Source organism: Marmota flaviventris, chromosome 17 (genome assembly GCF_047511675.1).
Source record: "Marmota flaviventris isolate mMarFla1 chromosome 17, mMarFla1.hap1, whole genome shotgun sequence".
NCBI lineage: Eukaryota > Metazoa > Chordata > Mammalia > Rodentia > Sciuridae > Marmota > Marmota flaviventris.
Window position 1 is genome coordinate 60,982,528 of NC_092514.1, and position 24,000 is coordinate 61,006,527.

Sequence of the window (24,000 nt, forward strand, 5' to 3'; positions counted from 1 at the left end):
AGCAGTTGATCCTAGGAAGAGCCCTGGAGCCTCCAGCGGGGCTGTTGGGGCCTGTCTGGGGAGATGGGATGCGTCAGGCAGCCCCAGACACGACCACATTCCTCCCAACATGCCTGCCGGGGTCCGTGGGGCTGAGGGGCGGGCAGGAAAACAGGTGGGGCTGGAAGGGGCTGCTTTGGGAAGTTGGTGGCGAGAAGTGGGATCACTGAGGTCTAGATACACAAACCTCTAGGGCAGAATCAAATGAACTCCTGGAAATGTCCCCTGACCTTCAGGGTCTCAGGAGTCAGGGACCCTCGTGTCCACTCTGACCACACCCTTGGCACAGTCCTGCTCTACTCCCAGGTGCCTGCATTCCTCCCTAACACACCTATTGTGTCACTTGAGCAAGGAGCTCAAGTGAGGGTGCCTGAGGCAGACCCCTGCCCCTATCTGGGCTGTCCTGAGCAGACTCCCCAGGGCTGGAAGCAGAGAGAGCTCCTGGGGCCTGTTCCAGGGGTGCTGCCTCGCCCCCTTACCAGAGTTTGCACATGCTCAGTTTACATACGATGTCACATTGGATCCTCAGACTTGACTGCAGCAGGCACAGTGGATGGTATGGGCTCCCACTTGGCAGAAGAGAAGCTGGAGGCCCAGAGAAGTGTCCCGCCCTGGCTCATATAGGTGGAAATGGCAGAGCCAAGACTCACCTGTCTCCGTGCTTTTCCCTGATGTCTCTGGCTGGGCCCATGAGGCTTCCTGCCTGTGACCCGATTGAGCAGCCAATGCCAGGGGCCTGTCCGCTGATGTGCGGCAGATGTGATCCCCTCCCCTCAGGAAGGATGTGGAGACCTGCCAGGATTTCCCTTCATGGGGGAGTTGAGGGGCAAGTCTGCACCACCGGACTGGCTGGGGATGTTTCAGGGATGTGATAGGTTTTTGAGCACAGCCAGCCCAGCACCGCAGTCTCGACTTCTTTAATAGGTGGTAATGGTGAGGGTGGCACGTCTGGACCCCAGGTGACTTTGCCTTGCTGGTGTTCCTCCAGCCAGGTGTCAGTCAGCTGCAGTGGTGGTCTTCCTGTCTGTGGAGGAGAAGGGCCCAACCAGGTAATAAGGAACGTATCGGGTCACCAGGTTTATGGTGGAGAACGACTCTGCTCTCTGTCACCCTAGCTGAGCCCAGCACGCGGGTTCCTGAGGGCTGCAGCTCCCAGGGCTCGATGGGAAAGTGTAGCCTGCAGGCCCACACCTCCCCCTGTGAATCACACCTGGCGGGACAAGAAAGCCCAAAACACCCCAAACAATGAGTTTCCAGTAAAATATGACAGACATGACGAGGCGGAGGAGGGGAGGGATCTAACTGGGAGTTGGCCCTGGCTCGTGCGTGATGAAAGCCCAGGGGGATGGAGGATGCCAGGCCCGCCCCCTACTCACCAGTATAAAGCTCCGGCATCCTCTCAGCCGCCCTGAGCACCTTTCTCTTCCTTCTGCCGACTCGCTCGCTCGCTCGCTCACTCACCTCCTCCTTGGCACCATGACCACCTGCAGCCGCCAGTTCACCTCCTCCAGCTCCATGAAGGGCTCCTGTGGCATTGGTGGTGGCTCCAGCCGCATCTCCTCTGTCCTGGCCGGAGGATCCTACCGGGCTCCCAGCACCTATGGGGGCCTGCAGGTCACCTCCTCCCGCTTCTCCTCTGGGGGAGCCTGCGGGATGGGGGGCGGCTATGGCGGTGGCTTCAGCAGCAGCAGCAGCTTTGGTGGGGCCCTAGGTAGCGGCTTTGGTGGTGGCTTTGGTGGTGGCTTCGGTGGTGGCTTTGGCGGTGGTGATGGGCTCCTGGTGGGCAGTGAGAAGGTGACCATGCAGAACCTCAACGACCGCCTGGCCTCCTACCTGGACAAGGTGCGCGCCCTGGAGGAGGCCAACACCGACCTGGAGGTGAAGATCCGAGACTGGTACCAGAGGCAGCGGCCTGCTGAGACCAAAGACTACAGCCCCTACTTTAAGACCATCGAGGACCTGAGGAACAAGGTGGGTGTACTGGGCAGCAGGAGGAACCATTCCAGTTACCTCCCTCTGAGCATAGTAGAGGCCTTAGGCCATGAGCAGCTTTAGATTTGTAGACAGGACAAACTTTCACCCCAGATATCTTCATCGGAGGTCCTGGACACCCCAAACAGAGCTGGTGAGTGAGAAGAGGGTCTCCCCTCCCCCACCTTGCTCATACCTTTCTGGGCTCCAGTCTTCAGACTGTGTGAGACCCGTGTTTCCTACCCTTACATTTTGCAAAGGAAGAAGTTGAAGCTTTGAGAGGTCATGTGACCTGCTGAAGAGCAAAGTCATGGCAGAGCCCAGATGATAGCCCTCGCACCCCACCTTCTAGTATAGTACAGGAGGCAGCTACCTGTTCTCCAGCGCAGGGGAGGAGCGAGGCTGTAACGGGACGAGGCTAGACACCCAAACCGCTCATTAGCTCATTAGTCTGAGCTGTGGCTGCTGCCGCCCATGAGCCTTGGCACCGTGTGACCTCTCTATAGTCAGGCGGGGATTAAAAAACCCACAGCCTTCAATCATGGTCCACATATGTGCCCTGCCCAATAGGAAGCCTGGTGGGCTTGTGCCATCTGCCTCCAGTTCCCCTCTACCCACCCCCTTAAACCCTTCTTGCTGAACCTGCTTGGCTCTGGTGCCTTGCACAGATTAAGGACAATTGAGGGAAGGATCATCATCCAGCTTGGGGTTCCATCTAATTTCTTTTTATTCCCCTGCTTCCTTTTTTTCTAATCCTCTGTGCTAGTTGGTTCTCATCTCTTGGTAAAATCCCACTTGAGGTCCCATGCCCTGTGGACTTGAAACGGAATGTGTGTGCTGCCGAGGGCTGGCAGGGCGGCTTATGCCAAGAGGAGAATCCAGAGCATGAAGAGGGTCTAGGGAGCGGAGGGGGGAACTCAAGCCCTGAGACCTGCCTTAGGTTTTGTGACAAGTCAGTGACAGCACTGGGACCAGAACCTCAGCGATTTTGATTCTAGGGCCAGACTCTTTCCACCTCCTCTGATGATCATGAGCCAGTTTTGGGCCAAAGCCTGATTACTTGGGGTTGCTCTTTAGACCACTATGATAAAGACTTTTGGGGAGGAAGGGGACCAGGCAAGGGTAGGAGAGTAAAGGCCAATGTAGGCTGCAGTGACCTCTGACTACGGATGGATGTTCATCTGAAAAATGACCTGTTCCCTTCCTATTCTGCAGATCCTCACAGCCACTGTGGACAATGCCAATGTCCTCCTGCAGATTGACAATGCCCGCCTGGCTGCTGATGACTTCCGCACCAAGTGAGTTTGCAGTGGTGGCTCAGAATGTCCAATCTTCCCAGGGTGGGGTATTTTTGGATCAGTGTTTCCTAAACACAGTTGACTAGTGCCCGTGGGGCACTTGTAAAAGTACGAGACTCCTGGGCCCCACCCTTGGAATTTTGGTTCAGTTATTTGTAATAGGTTGCCTGGGTGATTCTGATCCACAGCCAGGTTCAGGAAGCACGGTTTCAGGGAGAGGAAGGAACTCCCTCTTTCCCACCTACCCCTGAAGTGCAGCAGATAATTATATTTGGAAGCTCTGAGTCTTATTTGTTGACTGAAGTTAGAAGCACCTCCCTCCCCGAATTCTGCAGCATAATGAACTGTCTTATTCCCAGGATCCCAGGAATTTTCAGATCTGAGCAATCAATGGGCACTGTGTCTAAGATTGGCTTCCCAAACCACCCACCGGGTGCCAGCTCTGGGAAGAAGCTGCAGGGAAAGAGAACAAAGCTCTCAGTGTGACCAGGATGGGTACCTCATTCCTTTTCTTTTGGGTCATTCTAGGTATGAGACAGAGATGAACCTGCGTGTGAGCGTGGAGGCCGACATCAACGGCCTGCGCAGGGTGCTGGATGAGCTGACCCTGGCCAGAGCTGACCTGGAGATGCAGATCGAGAGCCTGAAGGAGGAGCTGGCCTACCTCAAGAAGAACCATGAAGAGGTGGGAGCTGAATGGAAAATCCAGCTTTAGGGAATGGCTGGAGAGAAGAGATGGAATTGAGATGATGGGAGGGCAAGGTTCAGGTGACCTGGGACTAGAGATCCCCAATCAGCAGCTGTCATGAGGCTTCTGACTGTGAACTCTTCTCTGGTTTTTCAGGAGATGAATTCTATGAGAGGCCAGGTGGGCGGAGATGTCAATGTGGAGATGGACGCAGCCCCTGGTGTGGACCTGAGCCGTATCCTGAACGAGATGCGCGACCAGTACGAGAAGATGGCGGAGAAGAACCGCAAGGATGCCGAGGAATGGTTCTTCACCAAGGTGGGTGTCATTTGGAGAGGAAGGGACCCAGACCTCCAGCCTTCTGAGGCCTTCTGGTGCGAATATTGTTCTCTTTTCTGCAGACAGAGGAGCTGAACCGCGAAGTGGCCACCAACAGCGAGCTGGTGCAGAGCGGCAAGAGCGAGATCTCCGAGCTCCGGCGCACCGTACAGAACCTGGAGATCGAACTGCAGTCCCAGCTCAGCATGGTAGGAATGCTGCAGGCATGGGGTGGGCACAAGATGACAGAGAGGGAATGGCCATCCTCAATGATCCCTGATCCTCTTTCCCTTCCTCACAGAAAGCATCCCTGGAGAACAGCCTGGAGGAGACCAAAGGCCGCTACTGCATGCAGCTGGCCCAGATCCAGGAGATGATTGGCAGCGTGGAGGAGCAGCTGGCACAGCTGCGCTGCGAGATGGAGCAGCAGAATCAGGAGTACAAGATCCTGCTGGACGTGAAGACGCGGCTGGAGCAGGAGATCGCCACCTACCGCCGCCTGCTGGAGGGCGAGGATGCCCAGTGAGTGCCCAGCCCTTCCCCTAGTTCGCGCCCCTATAGTTCACTACCACCCCGCACAGTGTCTAATGGTCTTTCTCCTTTGTCTTCACAGCCTCTCCTCCTCCCAGTTCTCTTCTGGCTCTCAGTCATCCAGAGATGGTAAGACCTTCCTTTTCATCAAACCTGGGCTCAAGACCACTCCAGGTCCCCGAGCAGGTCTAGGGCATAGATTAAGAGCTTCTCAAAGGGTGGAGCTATAGTATTCTTACCCAGTATCTGTTAAGAATCCATTTGGGTAGAAGAGGTCATTTTCTAACCCTCTTAGGGCTAGCAGCCTTGACTCCTATCTTATAATTCTCCCACCCTATGTCCAGGCAGACCCCATGGTTATGTGGTCAGCACCATGGACAGCAAACAAGTCTCCTTCCATCCAAAACCAGTCCATTGGGGTCTATTTGGACTGAACTAGCTGGGTCTGAATTATTAGGGAGCTTCAATCTGAGGACACAGACTCTGTCAATGACCTTAAGGAACCCTAGTCTGAAACGATTGGATGGTATCAGTGCTTAGTCAACAGCAGTGAGTGAATGAATGATCAGGGGAGAGGGCAGTAGGGAGATAGTTCATGTAAGTCCCAACTTCTTGGCCTCTCCACTCCTGATTTGTCCACTGCCTCTTCACCTCTGCTAATGCCCTATCTCCTTCTTCCTCAGTGACCTCCTCCAGTCGTCAGATCCGCACCAAGGTCATGGATGTGCACGATGGCAAGGTGGTGTCCACCCACGAGCAGGTCCTTCGCACCAAGAACTGAGGCTGCTCAGCACGGCTCAGGCCTAGGAAGCCCCCCCCCGTGTGGACACAGATCCACCTGAAGATGCCTTCTCCTGCCCTCCAAACACGTCACAACACACTTTACCCCTGACCCCTCCTGGCAATCAATAAAGCTTCTTTATCTGAGTTGCATAATTCCTGCCTTTGCCTGGTCATTGTTGGGAGTGGGGGTGGGAAGAAGGCAGGGGAAGCATTTCTTTGGAACCCGTCCTAGCACCTGGCTGTGGCCTCTGGGACTGGGAGAAAGGGCCTGGGGGTGGACTGGGCTCAGGTCCCAGAATGGCTTTCACCATCTCAGAAGATAGTGATAGATGTGTGTACCAGGTCATATGTGGTAATCTCCCAGGGCACAGGGGGACATTCAGTCTTTCATTTGTTCATTTATCTACCAGATATCTGGTGCTTTTAGGTGCTGGGCACTGTGCGTGGTCAAGGATTCTTAGCATTTTTTTGTGATTGAGGATTCTCTTGAGAATATATTAGAAACTACAGATATTTTCCCTATACCACAACTTCAGAGAAGCACAAACATTTGCCTACAGTTTATGGGGTTCTGGGTTCCCCAAAGCTCCTCAATAGAGGCCCATGAACCCAAGATAAAGACTTAAGCTCTACTGAGGGGTTTATCTCCTTGCTCTGGAATGAATCCTCCAGGACCAGGTCTAATCCTGCCAATACTTAGTTGACCTAGGTCAAGTTAATTACCACCTTGAAGCCTCAGTTTCCACATCTGTAAAAGGAAATAAAGGTAGTACTTTATTTCCTTTTACATATGTGGATGAGTGGCGCATGCCTGTCATCCCAGCGGCTCAGGAAGCTGAGGCCGGAGGATCACAAACTCAAAGCCAGCCTCAGCCATTTAGCAAGGTCCTAAGCAACTTAGCAAGACCCTGTCTTAAAATAAAAAATAAAAGAGGCTAGGGTTGTGGCTCAGTGTTTAAGCATCTCTGGGGCCAATCCCTAATACCCAAACACAAACAAACAACAAATATAATTTATACCTTGTGGGCTCCTTGTGACTCAGGATTGGTTTGTGAGCATGCGCCTCTAGCGCAGCACCTGGCACCGTACAGGCTGAAGCCTGGCTGTGTGATACCAGGTGGTGACTATCCATTTGTGATGAGGACATCTTTGGAGGCTTTAGGAATGGCCTGACTGGTCTCTAACCCTGACTGGGTTCTGAATTAGCTCTGTGACCTAGTAGAGTCTGAGCCTCAGTGTCTTCACTTACGCAATGGAGAGGGTGAACCTGGCTTCTTGGGGTTGGTAGACAATCCAGTGAAAAAAATGCACAGTTGAGAGCTAGGGTGGTAGGCAGGGGAGCATCTTTCGCTTCTTGGAGGGGGGTTGGAAACTGGGAAGGGGAGCAACCTGACCTGAGTGATTGGTGGAGATTCCTGGAGTGGGCAGGGCTCACTGCCCCAGGCTAGGAAAGCCCTGACTGGTCCTGTGTCATTTCAACAGCTCATTCATTTGGCCTTGTGAAGGAAACTTTTAGGGGGAGTCAAGAATTGGGTGGGACTGGAGAAAGGCCTAAGTTTGGGAGAGGGGACTAAAAAAAAAACCTGTGCTTTGGAATCAGACATCTTGCATTGGAGTCTGGGCTCCTATGCTGCTCAGGATAAAAGAGTCTGGGCAAGACGCTGAACCCACATTCCTTTTCACAAAGTGGGGAACACACACCTTTGCTACAGAAGGCTGATGGAAGATTAAATGATCTCATGGTGGCAGCGAGGTTGGCATCGCGTCTGGCACATGGCCATCACTCTATACATGGTAGCGTAAGAGGGTGAGTTATTGGCAAAAGGAATGAAGTTATGTTGGCTTCTCTTGTCCAGACCGATGCGTCAGGAGAGAGAAGACTGCTTTGTGTTCCTGAAACTCTGGGATGTCTTTTTACCTGAGTTCTGGCATCAAGAAGGGTTGAACTGGGGCGATCCTTTGGGGAAGGGCGGGCTGTCCTGGGGCTGAAGGAGGAACATGGGACAACTGAGGGAGGAGGAAGGCTGTGGGGAGCTTCCTCAGAGACTGGGATGGATGGGGTTTCAGGCCTTGGAGTGATACAACCTTAATGGAGGGGGGCTTTATGATACCCCTAGGGATGCTGGGCAATGAGCCTCCTACTCAAATGGAGCATGGACTCTGGGGAGTGGTCTACATTTGAGAACTCACATGAGCTTGGACAGAGAGAAAAGCATAGCAATAATCACCAGTGGGGACCAAAGCCTAGAACACTCTGGGCGGTACAGGAATCCCATGCTTTCTAGGGGTGCCATATGAAAGTCTTCACTCTCCAAGGAGGTCTGCTTTAGAGAAATAGGGGAAGGTGAGATTTCTGAGACCTGAGTGTGGTGGGGTGGGCTTGAGTGTGCTTGAGTGTTGCCATTGCTGTTTGAAGGGAATACCCAGGAAGTGTGGACTTCAGGGCAAAGATGGCGCCACAGGCCACCTGGCTGGAAGCAGGCTCTGAACTGGGAAGGGAGGAAGTCAGACAGTGGGCTTAGGGTGGTGGTCTCCTCCTGTACTCTCAGGCCTGAGAGGAAGAGGGCAGACATGGCAGCTGTCCTGGTATCTCACATGGACTCCCCTCTCCTCTGGGGTTCCCATCTCCATAATCCAGTGGACCGGGTAGAGCCAACATTTGAGTCCTGCTTGTGATTAGTGCTCTTGTCCATAGGGCCTGCAGGCTGCCCATCCAACTCAGGATCTGGGCCCTGTCTGGCCATCAGAATAAGACAAGAAAAGTGACTCGATAGCACCGTCTAGTGGAGGCAGGAGGGCTTGCTACAGAGTCCCGGGCGGGTCAGATGACTCCTCTGGCTCCATATCCTTCTAATGTAATCTGGGAGGAGTGATTGTCTCTCTACCTTGGCAGAAGGCAGAATAGGGCAGTGCTAAGAGAGCCGCTGAGATCATTCCTACAACCTCTTCATCTTCAGGAGACTGGCCTGCTCCAAGTCACATACACCAAAAGTGACCAAGTCACCATGATCCTCCAATATTTCTGTATCTTCCACGGCCCTCATCTGGCATAGGTTCTTGATCTTAATGGAGGTCCAACAGAGGAATGGAGTAATAATAAGCAAGACAGCAAGAACCCAAGTCTATCCAGATGGTCCAGGGGATGTCAGAGTAGATAGGAAAATGTCCCACTGGGTGCTGGACTCAGGCCAGCAGTTTATCATGAGATCAGAACTCTTTTTTTGTTCCAAAATCCTTGGCTTGATCTAACCCATTGCCCTTTAGCCACACTGGGCTTCTGCCCTTGAGGTCTCATAGCTCCTTCCCACCTCAGGACATTTGCATATACTTTTGCCCTCCCCTCCTCTCTTTTTCTTTCTTCTGGGTCATTCCTACTCAATTGTCTCTCAAGAAGACTGTCTCTGATCCCCCGAAACCATGCCACATCCCTTATAATGTGTGCCCCAATTTTCCATTAATAGTGCTCATGTCAGTTTTGAATTGGACAATGATTTTGGGGGGAGGTCTGTTTTGTCCTGTAACTGTCCAGGAAGATTGGGGGAATTCTTCATCACTTTTTCCTCAGCTCTCATTACAGTGCCTGGTGCGAGATGATGCTGGATAAAGGATGAATCCAGTGAGAAAACTGGTTCAGAGAGGGGAAGCCACTTTCTCCAAATCAGTGGAAGAATCTGGTTTTAGACTCAAGCCACTTTGGTCTGGTGAGGGTCTCTCTAGGTGGGGTGGTGGCAGGTGACTATTGTATGAGAAAGAATCAGCGTTGATAGACAGGTAAGTGCAGACACTTCCAGCCCGGCGCCAGTGGGCAGTGACGGCAGCTCAGGGAGGGTGGGCCCAAGCACCAGGAGAGGAGCCATGACTCATGCCTGTGCTCATCTCGTGATGACTCAGGGCCTTCCCTGGGCTCCACCTGGAGCTCAATGACAGACGGTGGTGGGGAGCAAGTGTGTGTGCATGCACAGAGAGGGGGGCAGGTGGATACAGGCAAGGAGCTGGGCTTCTATATGGCAGGAGCAAGCCTGTTCTTGTTCTTCCTCCAGTCCCCATACCCTCAAAGGAGGATCCTTGCAGATGCCATCAATGTTTGGTTCCCTCTCTGGCCTTCTGTCTGCCTCTCTGGGTCCTCACGGTCCCTCATCTCTGCTCCACACACCTTCTGAGGGCTGCAGCTGTACTTGGGGTGCTGACACTGTGGTCCCAAGCTGCAGTCTTGCACCTGAGCTGCAGAGAGCAGTGCTCATTCTCAATGGGACTCAGATGCCGGGGGCCCCTGAGTTATGTGGGCTCCATCCCTTGTTCACTCTTTGGAGGGTTCCCCCAGGAGGTGGGGCTTGGAGGGCAGATCTTGAACCCTGGGAGGATAAAAGCATGAGCATGTCACAGGGTCACTCATTGGGTAAGGCTGTGGGCCTGCTCATCTCTGGCCCCACTTTGCCCGGTCCGTTCCCTATGCCAGGCAGAGAAGGGAAAAGATGGTACCAAATTGCAACAGCAGCAGGAGCTCCTACCTGGACTGCAGATGAGATCCGGCACGGCCAGCTCCTCTTTGTATTGGAAGCAGAGCCTGAGGTTCAGGGGAGGCAGGATGGGGAGGAACACGGATGTGGGAAGAGGGCAGATAGGAGGAGGAGGAGGAGGAGGAGGAGGATGTGGTGAGGCTGCCGGCTCACGGGTAGTAGTGGGGCTTCATCCAGAGACCCCTCCACCCCACCTGCAGTATGTTTATGCCCACTGACAGCTCACCAGGAAGGGCCTTCCCCGTGAGGAAACAGAGGCCAAGGCCATGGGGCGTAGGGAGCGGGCACTGGCAAGTGGTACCTCTCTGGCTGGGGAGTTGCTGCTCTCCTCACTACACTATTCCTAGAGGCACCACGGGAAGGACCAGGCAGTGAGGGCAGAGGCCCTGGGGCCAACATGCAGGGATAGCCCAATGTGGAGGAAAGGCCTGTGCCTTCTCGTACTCACAGGAGGGAGGGTAGTGACTAAGGACCCCTCAATCCAGGCAGAGAACTGGCCAGATAGGTTCAACATTCAGGGAGGGCCAGATTGGATGGCTGAGCTGGAGTAGATGGACGGTCAAGTCCTCCCTGACTGGCCCCTGGTGATGGGGGTGGGACAGGGCCAGCTGCTGTGATCCCCATGAGCAGCTCAACCTCTTGGGCAGCTGGGGTGGGATTCTGAGGGCAGAGCCCGCTGTCTGGGCTGAGTGAGGCTTGAGGGCAGGGCTGGAGGGTGGGAAGTAGAGGGGGCAACTGAGGCATTGGTTCGTTTAGCACGAGGGCTGGAAAGGCGCCATCTGTCACCAGAGCCATCTGGGCAGCAGTGTCGCAGCTTAGAGCTTCCGGTCAGTCAGGCAGGATGCCCCCAAAGAACGCACTTAACTAGAACAGAGTGGGGTTGCTGAAGCACGGCCCTGCGGGCTGTCCTCCAGCTGCCAACCTCTGCTCAGTCCCCAGGGCCTGGGGTTTACATCCCAATTAGTGAGGGCATCAGCACGGGGAGGGGGAAGTGGTAGGAAAGCAGCAGAAGGTGATCCAGGTCCTGCTCCCAGCAGGGCGAGGGGCTTTCCAGGCCTCAGACCACATTGCAGGAAGATCTTGGGCTTCCCAGTGGAGCCTGACAGGAACCTGGAGAAAGGTGTAGAAAGTAGTCGGGACCTGCTATGGTGCTGCACACCTGGAATCCCAGCTTCTTGAGAGGCTCAGACAGGGGGATCCCAAGTTCGAGGCCAGCCTCAACAACATCGTGAGACCCTGTCTCAGAATAAAAAATAAAAAACAAAACAAAACTGAGGATGCATGAGTATGTAGCTCAGTGGTGGCGTGACCCTGGGTTCAGTCCCCAATACTGAGGGTGGCGGGAAGGAAGTAGAAAGGGAATCAATGCACTCCCCACTAATCTTGGTCTATGAGTTTCCCACACATTAGGCGTTCCCCAATTCACACATGGATTATGCCTCTATATTCTCTGTTCTTCCTACTTACTTTTTTATTCCTCAGTTAATGAATTTTGTATCGCCCATTTACATACTTGTTGAACAAGTAAATTAGTTCAACTTTAATTTCAGCAAATACATTTATAAAGGAAACCCTCCTCGTCTGTCTGGTTTTGAGCTCTCTTTCAGCTCTCAGCAGCTCTCTGGAACAATCAGTTATCTTTCCTTCATCCCATGTATGTTGGGATCCTACTTGGACCAGACATGGTGTTAGACACTGGGGTAAGTTCAAGATGAGCAGGCACAGGCTGAAGGGAGCCCTGCCTTCTGGGGGAGGTGCCATGGGGACATAGTATGAAGGACAAAGTGACCCAGAATGGGAGAGCTCAGAAAGCCTTCATGGAGGAGGAGGCACACAAGGGGGTGGTTGAAGGTGAACTGGAGTTGTTGTTTGCTTTTTTTCTTTCATTTTACATTTTTAAAATTTGCTCTAACTAGTTACACATGACAGTAGAATGCACTTTGGCACATTATACATAAATGGAGTATGAAGTAAAATCAAGAATCAATAAATGTGATGGATTCAAACTAAAAATCTTCTCAGCAAAGGAAACAATCAATCATGTGAAGAGAGAGCCTACATAATGGGACATGCACCTCAGAGAGAGCATACATTTCCAGGATATATGAAGAGCTCAAAAACTTAACACACACACACACACACACACACACACACACACAAATCAAATAACTCAATCAATAAATGGGCTAAGAACAGACGCTTCAAAGAACAAATACAACTGATCAACAAATATATGAAAAAATGTTCAATATCTCTAGCAATTAGAGAAATGCAAATCAAAACTACTCTGAGATTTCATCTCACTCCAGTCAGAATGGCAACAAACAATCAAGTACAAGCAACAATAAGTGTTGGCGAGGATCCGGGGGAAAAGGTGCGCTCATACATTACTGGTGGGGCTGCAAATTGGTGCAACCATTATGGAAAGCAGTATGGAGTTCGAGGTTTTTTTTTTTTTTTTTTTTTTGCATAGAGGAGATGTAAGGGACATTTCACTTGGAGGAAACTGCAAGTGGGGTGCATTCTCTGAGTTCTGAAGGGCATTTGCGGAACACTGTGGTTTGGTAGGGAGTTGGGGGCCGGGAGAGATGGGGAAGGAATGGAAAGATTGGAGATGGGCCTTGAGTGCCAGGAACATGGGCCATGTCTTGGGGCAAAGGGAAGTCAGGAGAGTGACAGAGTCAGAAATGGGTTGGAAAGGTCATCCTGGCGGCTGTGCAGAAGGAGCAGGGGACAAGGGAGAGGTGAAACCCATGGCTAAGGATCAGGGGAGGGCAGAGTTGCCAATAATCAGAGACAGTTTACTATTTCTTGAGAGTTTCTCATGTGCCCTTCTGGGAAATGGGCAGATTATTAGTACAATTATTATTGTAGAGGAGGGGACTGAGGCACAGTGTGGTTAAATAACTAATCAAAGTCACCCAAGAGGGAGTCAGGATGGAACTCGGGTGGTCCGGCACAGTGGCCCGCAGCCTTCTTTACCACTCTCTTCTGGCTTTGGTGACCAGAATGAGTGTCTGAGTTTCTTCTAGAAGCAAGGTTAGCTAGCATCTTTGTATCCTGTTCTTCCCAGGGTTCAGAATCCAAGGTCAAATTCCATCCCCAGGGCTGGGCCCTGCAAAAGGACCCGGACAGTCGGGCCACTGGTTTTACTGCTCAAAGGTCAGCGAGCGTGAGCAACACTTTCCTCTCCCAGGCCTCAATGTGAAGGCTGCACTTTCTTCTGGAGGGCCCTGGCAGACACATTGCTCGGTGCCTCTCTCCATCTGTTAGCCACTTGTCCCTTCAGCAAACTGGAGTCTCCTGAGGTCAGAACTCTGTCTTTCCTGTCAACCTTGAGGACTCACGAGGGCAGAAGCTGAGCTTCCTGCTCACATTGGACAGGGCCATGCCTCCCCCACCCTCTATGATCAAGCTTGTACCCCATTCCCAGCTCAGTCCCCAGTGGGCACCAGTGGAAGTGGAGGAGGGCTGCAGAACATGACAGTCATCCACGGGGGAGATGACTCCACACCAAGGAGCTTCTATCCCAGAGGGGCTAAGTCTCAGACCCGCTGTCAGGGTCAGCCAGACACGACTCTAGGAAATAGGTCACCCCCTTGGCAGCAGAGCTGATTTATGGTGCCCTTGACAGCCTAATATCACCAAATTACCCCACACAATGGAGAGAGGCTGGGTCGCCGACAGGCAGTCACCGAGGGACGCTGAGCCTGGGGCAGTGGGGCTGCTCCCGAATCCCAGACCTCCTCTGAGTCTGTTGGGGGGAGGCTGGCACAGACGGAGGGCACACCCAGGGGTGCCACCTTCGGTTGGTAGTATAAGTAAGTGGCCCTGGGGACAGCTCTGTACCAGCCGTACTCCTGCGACGGCTTCCTCCCCACGAGCTCCAGGCAGTGCCATGAGTTGCAGACAGCTCTCTTCGTCCTTCTGGAGCCGGGGCAGCTGCGGGGGCGGCGGGGGCAGCGGGGGCAGCATGCGTTCCTCCTTCAGTCGCTTCAGCTCCTCGGGGGGCGGTGGAGGAGGGGGCCGATTCAGCTCTTCCAGTAGCTATGGTGGGCGGATCTCAGGGGCCTGTGGGAGAGGAGGTGGTGGTGGATTTGGCTCCAGCTATGGTGGAGTATCTGGGGGTGGCTTCAGCGCTGGGAGCTCTATCAGTAGCTTTGGAGGAGGTTCCAGAGGTTTTGGTGGAGGTGCCGGAGGAGGCTTTGGTGGCTCTGGGGGCTTTGGAGGTGGCTATGGTGGGTCTGGGGGCTTTGGAGGTGGCTTTGGTGGCGGTGCTGGAGGCGGCGATGGTGGCATTCTGACTACGGATGAGAAGACCACCATGCAGTACCTCAATTCGCGGCTGGCCTCCTATTTGGATAAGGTGCGGTCACTAGAGGATGAAAATGCTACCCTGGAAAAGAAGATCCAGGAATGGTACAGGAATCAGGGGCCCAGGGTCTTCCAGAAGGACTACTCTCCTTATTATGACACCATCAACGATCTCAAGAACCAGGTAGGAGCAGGAAACGATCTCTGATCCCTCTTTCCTCACTTGATCTTCTCAAAAGGTTAAGATGCTAGACTTGAAGCTTAGACCATAGCCAGGCACCCATCTTTTGGAAGCATTAAACTTACATCAGAAACAAACTGTGTTTGGTTTCTGACAGGCCCCCTGGGCTGGGATGCTGGCCTGTGCTCTGGATTCTTGTCTCCACTTCTTCAAGTTTCAGAGTTTGGGAAGAGCAAGAGAGAGGCCTGGATTCACAGACAAGGCTGAGACTGGATGTGGAGTCTTCTTCTGGCCTAGTCTTGAGTCGTTACTATCCCTCCCTTCTGTCTCTTTCTATGTTCTCAGGTTTTATGGAACTCAGCTACACATGCTAGTTGTTCAAGTGATAGAAAGGATCTTGAATTCTGGGGATGGAACCCATCTATCCAACCATCCATCCATATGTCCATATACTATGTCCATATTTATTCATCCTCTCAATTCAGTGAGCGACTACTCTCAGTGTTGCAATGGGCTGATATAGTAACGTATCAGACAGCCTCTGCCCCCTGGGAGATCACAGTTTGGTTCTCCACTGTTCTCACCCATTCCTTTGACCTTTTAGACCTTACTTTTATCTGCTTACTTTTATACCTTCATGCATCTGCACCAAGCAATGCACATGCTGTTTTTTCCTATCCCAAACCTCTTCCATCTATTTATTCATGTGCAGTCTTACCCAATCTTCAGGTTCTAATTCAGTTGCCTTCTCCTTTTTTTTTAAAGAGAGAGAGAGAGAGAGAGAGAGAGAGAGAGAGAGAGAGAGAGAGAGAATTTTTTTAATATTTATTTTTTAGTTTTCGGTGGACACAACATCTTTGTTTGTATGTGGTGCTGAGGATCGAACCCCGGGCCATACGCATGCCAGGCGAGCGCGCTACCGCTTGAGCCACATCCCCAGCCCGCCTTCTCCTTTCTAAAGTCTTTCTTGGTTTCCCATAGCCACAGCCATGCTTCCTTTCCTTGAACTCTTTTAGGACACTTTGGACTTTGTAGTTGGTGGTGGGCTCCTTAGGGAGAGTCATTGATTTCTAAAGCCAACTTGCAGCCGGTGCAGTAGATCTTTCAATGTTTGCTGAATGAATGAATGAATGAATGAATGAAGGCCACGCTGAACACGTTTGCTGAAGGGCGTGAGGGGTCTGTGCCATGTACCAGCTGTTGGAAACTCCCTTGCCTCTTGAACATCTTCTAGGATGGGATTCTCCCCTCCTGTGCCTTTGTCTGGCCGCTTTCTCTTCCACTAGTGAGTCATAGCAAGGCAGCAAGGTTTCATGCCATCTTCTCTTTTTAAAGATTGTGCACCTGACAGTGGGCACCAACAAAACTCTCCTGGACATTGACAACACGCGCATGACACTGGATGACTACAGGATGAAGTGAGTCCTGTCCTCTTTTCCCCTCTCCTTGTCATCAATTCTTCCTCCCTCTCTGGTACTCTGGAGGTCCCTCTAGGGCCTGGTGTCCTCTTGATCATACTCCTGACTGGTCTGCAGGTTTGAGATGGAGCAGACCGTGCGGCAAGGGGTGGATGCTGACATCAATGGGCTGCAGAAGGTGCTGGAGGGTCTGAACATGGAGAAGTCTGACCTGGAGATGCAGCTCGACTCTCTGCAGGAGGAGCTGTCCTCCCTCAAGAAGAATCATCAGGATGTAGGTTCCTGCTGCTATGGCTTAATTGGGACCACAGGAGGGGCTTTGGAGGATTGTCTGAGAGATACTGCCTCCCTCACTCTTGATGAGGACACTCCCAACTCCCTCCTTAGCACTACCCACGGTAGTGGCTGGGCTTTGACTTCACCATCATGTCCCTTTTGGGCATTCCGAGGAGAAGAGCAGGAGAGAGCTGAAAAGTGGTGGAAGGAATCCCACCTGCTGACCTCATTTCTCCTTCTTCCCTGGCAGGAGATGTCACAGCTGACCGGGCAGAATGGTGGGGACGTCAACGTGGAAATAAACGTTGCTCCTGGCATCGATCTCACCCAAACCCTCAACAACATGCGCCAGGAATATGAGCAGCTCATTTCAAAGAACCGTAAGGAAATTGAGCAACAATATGAGACCCAGGTGAGCAGAGTGGGTTAGCTGTTCAAACTTCTACCCCACCATCCATAGACCCCTCCACTCCCCCACCCATGGCTCCCTTCTCCCATCCCCCCATCCTCTTATCTTTCCAACTCTCCATGCAGCTGTCATCCATCCACCTTCCAGTGGATGTCATTCATTATCTTCAATCACTGCACACAGACCCAATTGCAGAGTAGCTTCTCGGTGCCAAATTTTACAGGAAGTGCTGATGTTTCAGAGACGAAACAAGTAAGATTGTTTCTGAGAAACTCAGAGTTTATTAGTGTGCATGAATGAAAGCAGAGCATAGACAATGGACTGTATTGCTGCGGGACACAGATTCTATTAGAGGGATACAGCTTGTCTCCCATTTGGCACTGAGTTCTCTGATGGCTCCCTTCCTCCCTGGGTCTCCAAAGCTTAGCATAGGAATTAACATACGTAGCCATGGTCTGTGGTGTGTGTGTGTGTGTGTTTGAAAGGTAGGAGGAAATAAGATTAGAAAGGTGACTTGGGGACATAGTATGAAGGACTTTGAAGCCTTGCTGAGAAGGAATATCATGTGGTGAGAACTGGACAACTCTGACTAGAGGGACCCAGAACTCAGAACAACCTGTCTTTCCCTTTGGCTCAGCCTTGGTCTTGGATGTGAAGATCCTGCTGGGTGAGGCAGAATCTTGACTACTGAGGCTCTTAGCCCTGCCTGGTCCTAACTGAGTCTTTGGGTTTGCAGATGAGCCATCTTGAACAGGAGGTGACAAATAGTAGCCAAGAGATTGAGACCAACACAAAGGAGGTGAACCAGCTCCGGCACAGTGTCCAGGAGTTGGAGATCGAGCTGCAGGCTCAGCTCAGCATGGTTGGTGTCCTGCTGTAAACTCTGTGCTAGGCTGGGGCACAGGACAGTTTTGCATGATCCCCAGGAGTGGGATGGAGAGGAGATACGATGTGTGCACTCTCCTCGAGCCTCCTCTTGCTTCCTAGAAATCTGCCCTGGAGAAGTCCTTGGAAGACACCAAGAACCGCTACTGTGGCCAGCTGCAGCAGATCCAGGAGCAAATCAGTAACGTGGAGAACCAGCTTGCCGAGATCCGGGCAGAACTTGAGTGTCAGAATCAGGAATACAGCATTCTGCTCAGCGTCAAGATGAGGCTGGAGCAGGAAATTTCAACCTATCGCAATCTCCTTGAAGGCGGCCAGGAAGACTTGTAGGTCCCCTGGATTCTGTAGAAGCCCCAGGACTATCTGGGCCTCTGATACTACTTTCATTCCACTGGATAGAGGCGGCTAGGGAAGTTCTTGTATGCAAAGATCTGAGGGGCTGAGGGTTTCTTCATTCTGTGGGGGCGACTTCAGGATACTTGGGCTTTAGGAACAAGGATGGTGACAATGAAAGAAGGGGTTGCCTTATGCTCTGAGGAGGGGGACAGTACTATTATCCTATTTGGAGGATCTTTCCTCCCAGCTGTTGTGCCAGCTCCGTCTCTTTCTCACAGAAAGGAAAAATTAATAGGATTCACATTTGGGTCTTGACTGTCCAGGTGTATTTATTTATTTTTTTTGTACTGGGGATTGAACTCAGAGACACTTAAACACTGAGACACATCCTTAGCCCTTTTAATTAAAAAAAATTTATTTTGAGGAAGGGTCTCACTAAGTTGCTTAGGGCCTCGCTAAATTGCTGAGGCTGACTTTGAACTTGCAATCCTCTTGCTTCAGTATCTTGAGTTGCTGGCCAGGTCTATCTTTCCATATGTATGTGGGGCCTACTCATTTTATCTCTCTTTTCTTTCTCAGTGAATCATCTGGAGCTGGACGAATTGGCTTTGGAAGTGGTAAAGGAAGACAAAGAGGAAGTGGAGGCAGCTATGGAGGAGGAAGTGGAGGCAGCTACGGAGGAGGAAGTGGAGGCAGCTATGGAGGAGGCAGTGGAGGCAGCTATGGAGGAGGCAGTGGAGGCAGTTATGGTGGAGGCAGTGGAGGCAGCTATGGAGGAGGAAGTGGAGGCAGCCATGGAGGAGGAAGTGGAGGCAGCTATGGTGGAGGGAGTAGTTCTGGAGGAGGAAGTGGAGGCAGCCATGGAGGAGGAAGTGGAGGCAGCTATGGTGGAGGGAGTAGTTCTGGAGGAGGAAGTGGAGGTGGCCATGGTGGAGGAAGTGGGTCCAAGGGAGGAAGTGGGGGCAGCTATGGAGGAGGAAGTAGCTCTGGAGGAGGAATTGGAGGTAGCTATGGAGGAGGAAGTAGCTCTGGAGGAGGAATTGGAGGTAGCTATGGTGGAGGAAGTAGTTCTGGAGGAGGAAGTGGATCCAGGGGAGGAAGTGGAAGACCATCCCAGTCCCAGTCTTCCTCCTCAAAATCTGGTGACTGTGATGACACACAAGGTAAGGGATAATTTTAGGTTGTGGGCGGTGCTGGGGATTGAACTCGGGGCCTTGTGTATGCTAGGCAGTCACTCCTTTTTGTGTACCTTTGAACCTCTCTGGGGAGTACATGTTCTGAACAGAACTAGATTTTAGGGGGATCTTTGTTGAGGTGCTATAGACCTATCCTTGTTCTGAATTTATCATTGAACTAGGTTAGGATCAAATCTACGTATGGCCAGAGTCTCAGTAATAGAGATGGGAGTAAGGAGATGGGTTGAAAATTGTGCATTATCATATATATTTTCCAGTATTCCCTATTATTATCCTTATTTTAAGGAAAATGAGGCTTAGAGAGAGCAAGTAATTTACTCAAGGTCACAAATTTGGCAAGTGAGCCACTCAGCTCTGTGAAGCTCCACAGTCAGGACTTTCTACCACAATGAGGGAGGGGAGACCTGGATCAGCAATGATTCAAATGGAAAGGAGATTCAGGGGTTGGAGTCAGTGGTCATCTCTACAAACATTAACCCAATGCAATTGCTAAAAGGAGCATTAATGAATGTGATAATCTAAATTTAAGAATGTCATGCAGGTGAGGTGGTGTCAAGTCGGGGAAAATTTCTCTACTCCTACACATTGAATTTTTTTCAAGTAAAGATTTAATATGAAATTGTGGTAAAAGGCTGGCCAACATGACTTGGAATGTTTAGCTCAGAGAAGCCTTACAGCACCTGGCAACTGTTCCCTGTAGTGTATCTGGTGTTTTTTTTGTGTGTGTCCAGTGGCACTGCAGGGCCATGGATGGACATCTAGGTGTGAGGCCAGGGTGATTTTTGCTTCAATATCCAGAGTTTGCTAACAGGGGTGTGGGGTGGTGCCCAGCCTCAGAGATGGAGAGAATCTGCCAGGGTTGCTGCAGCAGAGATTCAGAATTAGATGGGACCACAGATTGGGTGACCCCTTGGTCCTTCCATCTCAGGGTTCTCTGGCTTTTTGAGCTACAGGCTCCTTGCTTGCAGTTCCCTCAACTTCCTCCAAGCCCCTGTTTGAAGTCCTCTCTTCTTGTTTCCATCTCTCCACAGAACACCAGATGCGATACTAGAGCCCTAGTCAACTTTCTCTGCCCAGCCACAGCTGACCGTCCTTCAGAGGGACAGACCCTGGATGAAGCCTGCTCACTACATCTTGACCTCAGGACTCGTTGGCCACAAGCCCCAGTGTCCATTTGGGACTGTTCATTGTGCCTCTGGCTCTCCATTCTCTCTCTCCCCTGCTGGGCTTTGATGATCTCAGGGTTGAGGACACCTCCCCTCCTCTGTGGTAGCCTGGGGGTGACCCCACTCCCTTCCTGATCCTGACTTCCAAATAAAGCTTTCCTACTGCAAATCAAACTTGGACTTTGACTCGTTGGTGTATTAGGATTAGCTAGGAATGGAGGTGCATTTCAATCCATTCTTAAAAAGTGTAGGTTAACTTTTGTTTACTACCAGGCAACATGCATTTTAGTGGCTTAAAATAACCATTTATTTGGCTCATGATTTTGCTTTTGGAGATTTAGACTGGGCTGTCCCATTTTCCTTTATGCATTTGTGATCAACGGTCAGGCCGTTAAGTGGCTCTACCTCTAGGGTTGCTGGAAGCTGATAGGGGCAATGGGGATGAATGAGCCATGTGACTGTCACCCTCCATGCAGGTAGCCTGAGCCAGTGTTACAAGACAATGAGAAGAAGCATGCAAGACCTCTTGAGGCTTAGGGTAGGGCAGTCACTTTTATTGTAAGCTGTAACCTAGTCCAGATTCAAGAAGAGCAGGCACAATAGACTTCTCTTGAGGTAAGGAGCTACAAGGTCACATGGAGAAGGGCATGGATGTAGGGAGGGTAATGATTAAGGCCATTTTTGGCAAACAATCTACCATGGTCCATTAGAAGGTCATGTGTTGGTTGTGGAGGGAAACAAGACAAAAATAATTTGGCTTATGCTTTGGAAGATTTCACCGATGGTGAAAAAATATAAGCATAAATATGGTGCTCCTAGTTAAAAAACATTCCATAAGATTGTCCAAGGATTCTGATTGGGCCTGATGGTCAAAATTCCTTTTCATAGAGAGGAACAAAATTTTGCATAAGTATCTACAATCTTGACAGGGCTTGGCAGAGACAGCTGGTCTCGGCTCCCCTTGGTGTCCCTGTGGCTCACAGGCTGGGACCAGAGTCAAGAGTCTGTGAGCAGAGTTGGTGCACCTGCTTATTCTCAGGTCCCCCGTGGGGCTCCTCAGGCCTCATTCTCGCTCTCTGCAGAGTCTCTCAATGCTATCCCTCCAGGAGGGCAGCTTCACAGTAGCTGAACTCCTTCCATAATGGATCTGTGGTCCCAAGACATATGTCCTAAATGAGAAAGAGTGAAGAAGAAGCTGTTTTGCTTTATCACCTGAACTTGGAAGCCACCCATGTTACTTTTGGTGTAGTCACAGGCCTGACTAGATTGAGGGGCCAAGGAACATAAACCTTATGGTAGGTGAATTCTCAGATAATCCCCCAAAACTCCTGGCTCAGGTATATACACACTTCCTTATAGTTATTAAACACTAACCTATTTGGTACTGTGAAGGTATTTTGGTAATTAAGATCTCAAATGTGTTGACCTTAAGAAAGAAACTATCTGTGGGCCTGACTTAACATACGGGCCCTTTAACAGCAGGGAATTTTCTCAGGATGATCATAGAAGAAGTCAGAATTTTGAAGCATGAAATTTCAATGCTGGTCGAAGAGGCAGGGGGCCGTGTGGCAAGCAATGGGGATGGTTTCTTGCTGAGCACAATAAAAACCACAGTTCTGCAGCTACAAGGAACCAAAGTTGTTCAAGAACTAGCGTTTGGAACAGATTGTCCCTCAGAGTCTCCAGATGGGACCTTACCTTGACTTAAGCTTTTTGATACTCGGCGTAGAGAACCCAGTCACACCGGCTGACATGTCAGATAATAATAGAAGAACTGTTTAAAATTGCTAAGTTCACAGTGATCTGTTAGGCAAAAATAGAAAACCAATACAGACCCCATTTCCCTCACATACAGACACTATCTTGAGGAGAAAATATACATAGACATATACAGATGAAGGCATGTCAATGTCATGTGGAAGAACAGCATGTGCAATGGAACACGTTGATGTGGCCGTCTTTGGGAAACAACAACTTGCCACAGGGTAGCTCAGATCTTTGGGGGTGGGTATTGGGAGGGAACACTTAAGGCACTAAGGGCACAGGAGCCCAGAAGATGTAAGATCCTGAGGTTTATGGAAGTGGGAGGAGAATGGTGTCTCTGGGTCTAAGGCAGCTCCAGCAAGATGCTTCAGCAGTGAGTTTGTGACCCTTTCTCTAGTGCTCCACCTCAGCTTTTGAAAGATGCTCCATTTCCCCTTTTTGTGTATTTCTAAATAGCCAGAATATAGACTGTGTCCTCTGGACTCACAGTCGGGGGATGAGAGAATGGATTCCACGTGACAATTCCACTCTAACATGCTGGTCCTCCTAAGTGGTCAGATTCCTTCCTCTTTATTACAACAAGCATTTTCTGGAAACAGCTTTATTTTGAATAGCACACCATTGAGTTCAATTTCTGTTACCCAACAGAGTCAACATTGAGATCTACTCCTAGATAACAAGCCAGCAGTTGAACTTCCAGTGTCTGCTGAAGGCCTCCATCTTGGTTATTTTAGCTGGGTAAAAAATTCACATTAATTCCCGGCTTCACATTTCTACTGATATAGATTAGCAACATCTTGAATTTTCTCTGGTGTGGAAGCCTTTTTCTCCAAGCTTTGGCTTTGTAATTGACCACTATCCCAGGTATATAGTATCTAGCTTATTTATCATTTGGAGGCAATAAAGGGAGGTAGAGGAGGTAGAAGAGCACATGGAGATAATTTGTAGCTGAATTAAACTCTCTAATATATTCTTGTTCCAATTCTGTGGGGGCCCCTCTTTCCTGATTGATGACCTAAATTTTATATGAGACGCTTGGCAAGATTGGGGTTTCAATTGATGTTGTAACTCAGAGAATTGAATTCTGAGTGTATAAGCTGCTTCAGCTTTGCAACTGCAAGAAATAGATCTTCTTGTCTAATTGTCGAAAATCCCTGGTCTTCTGACTGCCCACAGAGTCAAAAATTAGACTTCAAAGCATATTAGTCTTTCTCCAAGGTCTCCAATAGTTAGAAGAAACTAGCCAACTCCTATTTTATTAGTATACCATGGATTTCTAGAATCCTTTGAATAAATAAATAAATAAATGTGTGTGTGTGTGTGTGTGTGTGTGTGTGTGTGTGTTTATTATAAGGCATTCAATCCAGGCAGTAGTGGAACATGTTCATAATCCCAGCTACTTGGGAGGCTGAGGGAGGAGTATCACAAGTTCAAGTCCAGTCTGAGTAACTTAGCAAGACATTGCCTCAAAATAAAATAAAAAAGCAAAAGGGTTAGGTATATGAATCAGTGGGAGAGTGCTTGCCTACCATGTGTGAGGCTCTGGGTTCAATTCCTAATACTTCTCCCCGCCAAAATACCCCTCCCATTTAAAAAAATTATTTGTTCTTTTTAGTTATACATGACAGTAGAATGTATTTTGACATATTATACATACATGGAGTATAACTTTCCATTCTTGTGGTTGTACATGATGTGGAGTTAAACTGGTCATGTGTTCATACATAAACTTAGGAAAGTTATGTCCAGTTCATTTTACTATCTTTCCTATTCCCATCCCCCCTACCTTCCCCTCTTTCCCCTTTGTCTAATCCAATGAACTTCTATTCTCCCCCTCCCTTATTGTGTGTTAGCATCTGCATATCAGAAAGAACATTTAGTCTTTCCGTTTTTTGGGATTGGCTTCTTTC

The 24,000-nt window shown here is 50.4% G+C and overlaps 2 protein-coding genes across 2 annotated transcripts; both read left to right on the plus strand.

Annotated features, from left to right (window-relative positions):
* The first annotated feature begins 1,515 nt into the window (after nt 1-1,515).
* Nucleotides 1,516-5,781, plus strand: LOC114101985 (keratin, type I cytoskeletal 14). Its single transcript, XM_027947193.2, has 8 exons — nt 1,516-2,010; nt 3,226-3,308; nt 3,837-3,993; nt 4,153-4,314; nt 4,398-4,523; nt 4,616-4,836; nt 4,928-4,974; nt 5,529-5,781. Exons 1-8 carry the CDS (start codon nt 1,516-1,518, stop codon nt 5,624-5,626), a joined length of 1,389 nt encoding a protein of 462 aa, XP_027802994.2. The 3' UTR covers nt 5,627-5,781.
* Nucleotides 5,782-14,043: 8,262 nt separating this feature from the next.
* Nucleotides 14,044-20,367, plus strand: Krt9 (keratin 9). Its single transcript, XM_027947056.2, has 8 exons — nt 14,044-14,643; nt 15,976-16,058; nt 16,176-16,332; nt 16,585-16,746; nt 17,480-17,605; nt 17,731-17,954; nt 18,544-19,127; nt 20,192-20,367. The coding sequence occupies exons 1-8, from the start codon at nt 14,044-14,046 to the stop codon at nt 20,209-20,211; spliced, it is 1,956 nt and encodes a 651-aa protein (XP_027802857.2). The 3' UTR covers nt 20,212-20,367.
* Nucleotides 20,368-24,000: the final 3,633 nt, after the last annotated feature.

What these genes read in the sequence shown, in the direction of transcription:
- LOC114101985 (XM_027947193.2), top strand. Translation starts at nt 1,516, where the DNA reads ATGACCACCTGCAGCCGCCAGTTCACCTCCTCCAGCTCCATGAAGGGC. An exon ending in TCGAGGACCTGAGGAACAAG is followed by an intron (nt 2,011 to 3,225) that starts GTGGGTGTACTG and finishes CCTATTCTGCAG; the next exon opens with ATCCTCACAGCCACTGTGGA. An exon ending in AGGAATGGTTCTTCACCAAG is followed by an intron (nt 4,315 to 4,397) that starts GTGGGTGTCATT and finishes TCTTTTCTGCAG; the next exon opens with ACAGAGGAGCTGAACCGCGA.
- Krt9 (XM_027947056.2), top strand. Translation starts at nt 14,044, where the DNA reads ATGAGTTGCAGACAGCTCTCTTCGTCCTTCTGGAGCCGGGGCAGCTGC. An exon ending in TCAAGAAGAATCATCAGGAT is followed by an intron (nt 16,333 to 16,584) that starts GTAGGTTCCTGC and finishes CTTCCCTGGCAG; the next exon opens with GAGATGTCACAGCTGACCGG. An exon ending in TGACTGTGATGACACACAAG is followed by an intron (nt 19,128 to 20,191) that starts GTAAGGGATAAT and finishes ATCTCTCCACAG; the next exon opens with AACACCAGATGCGATACTAG.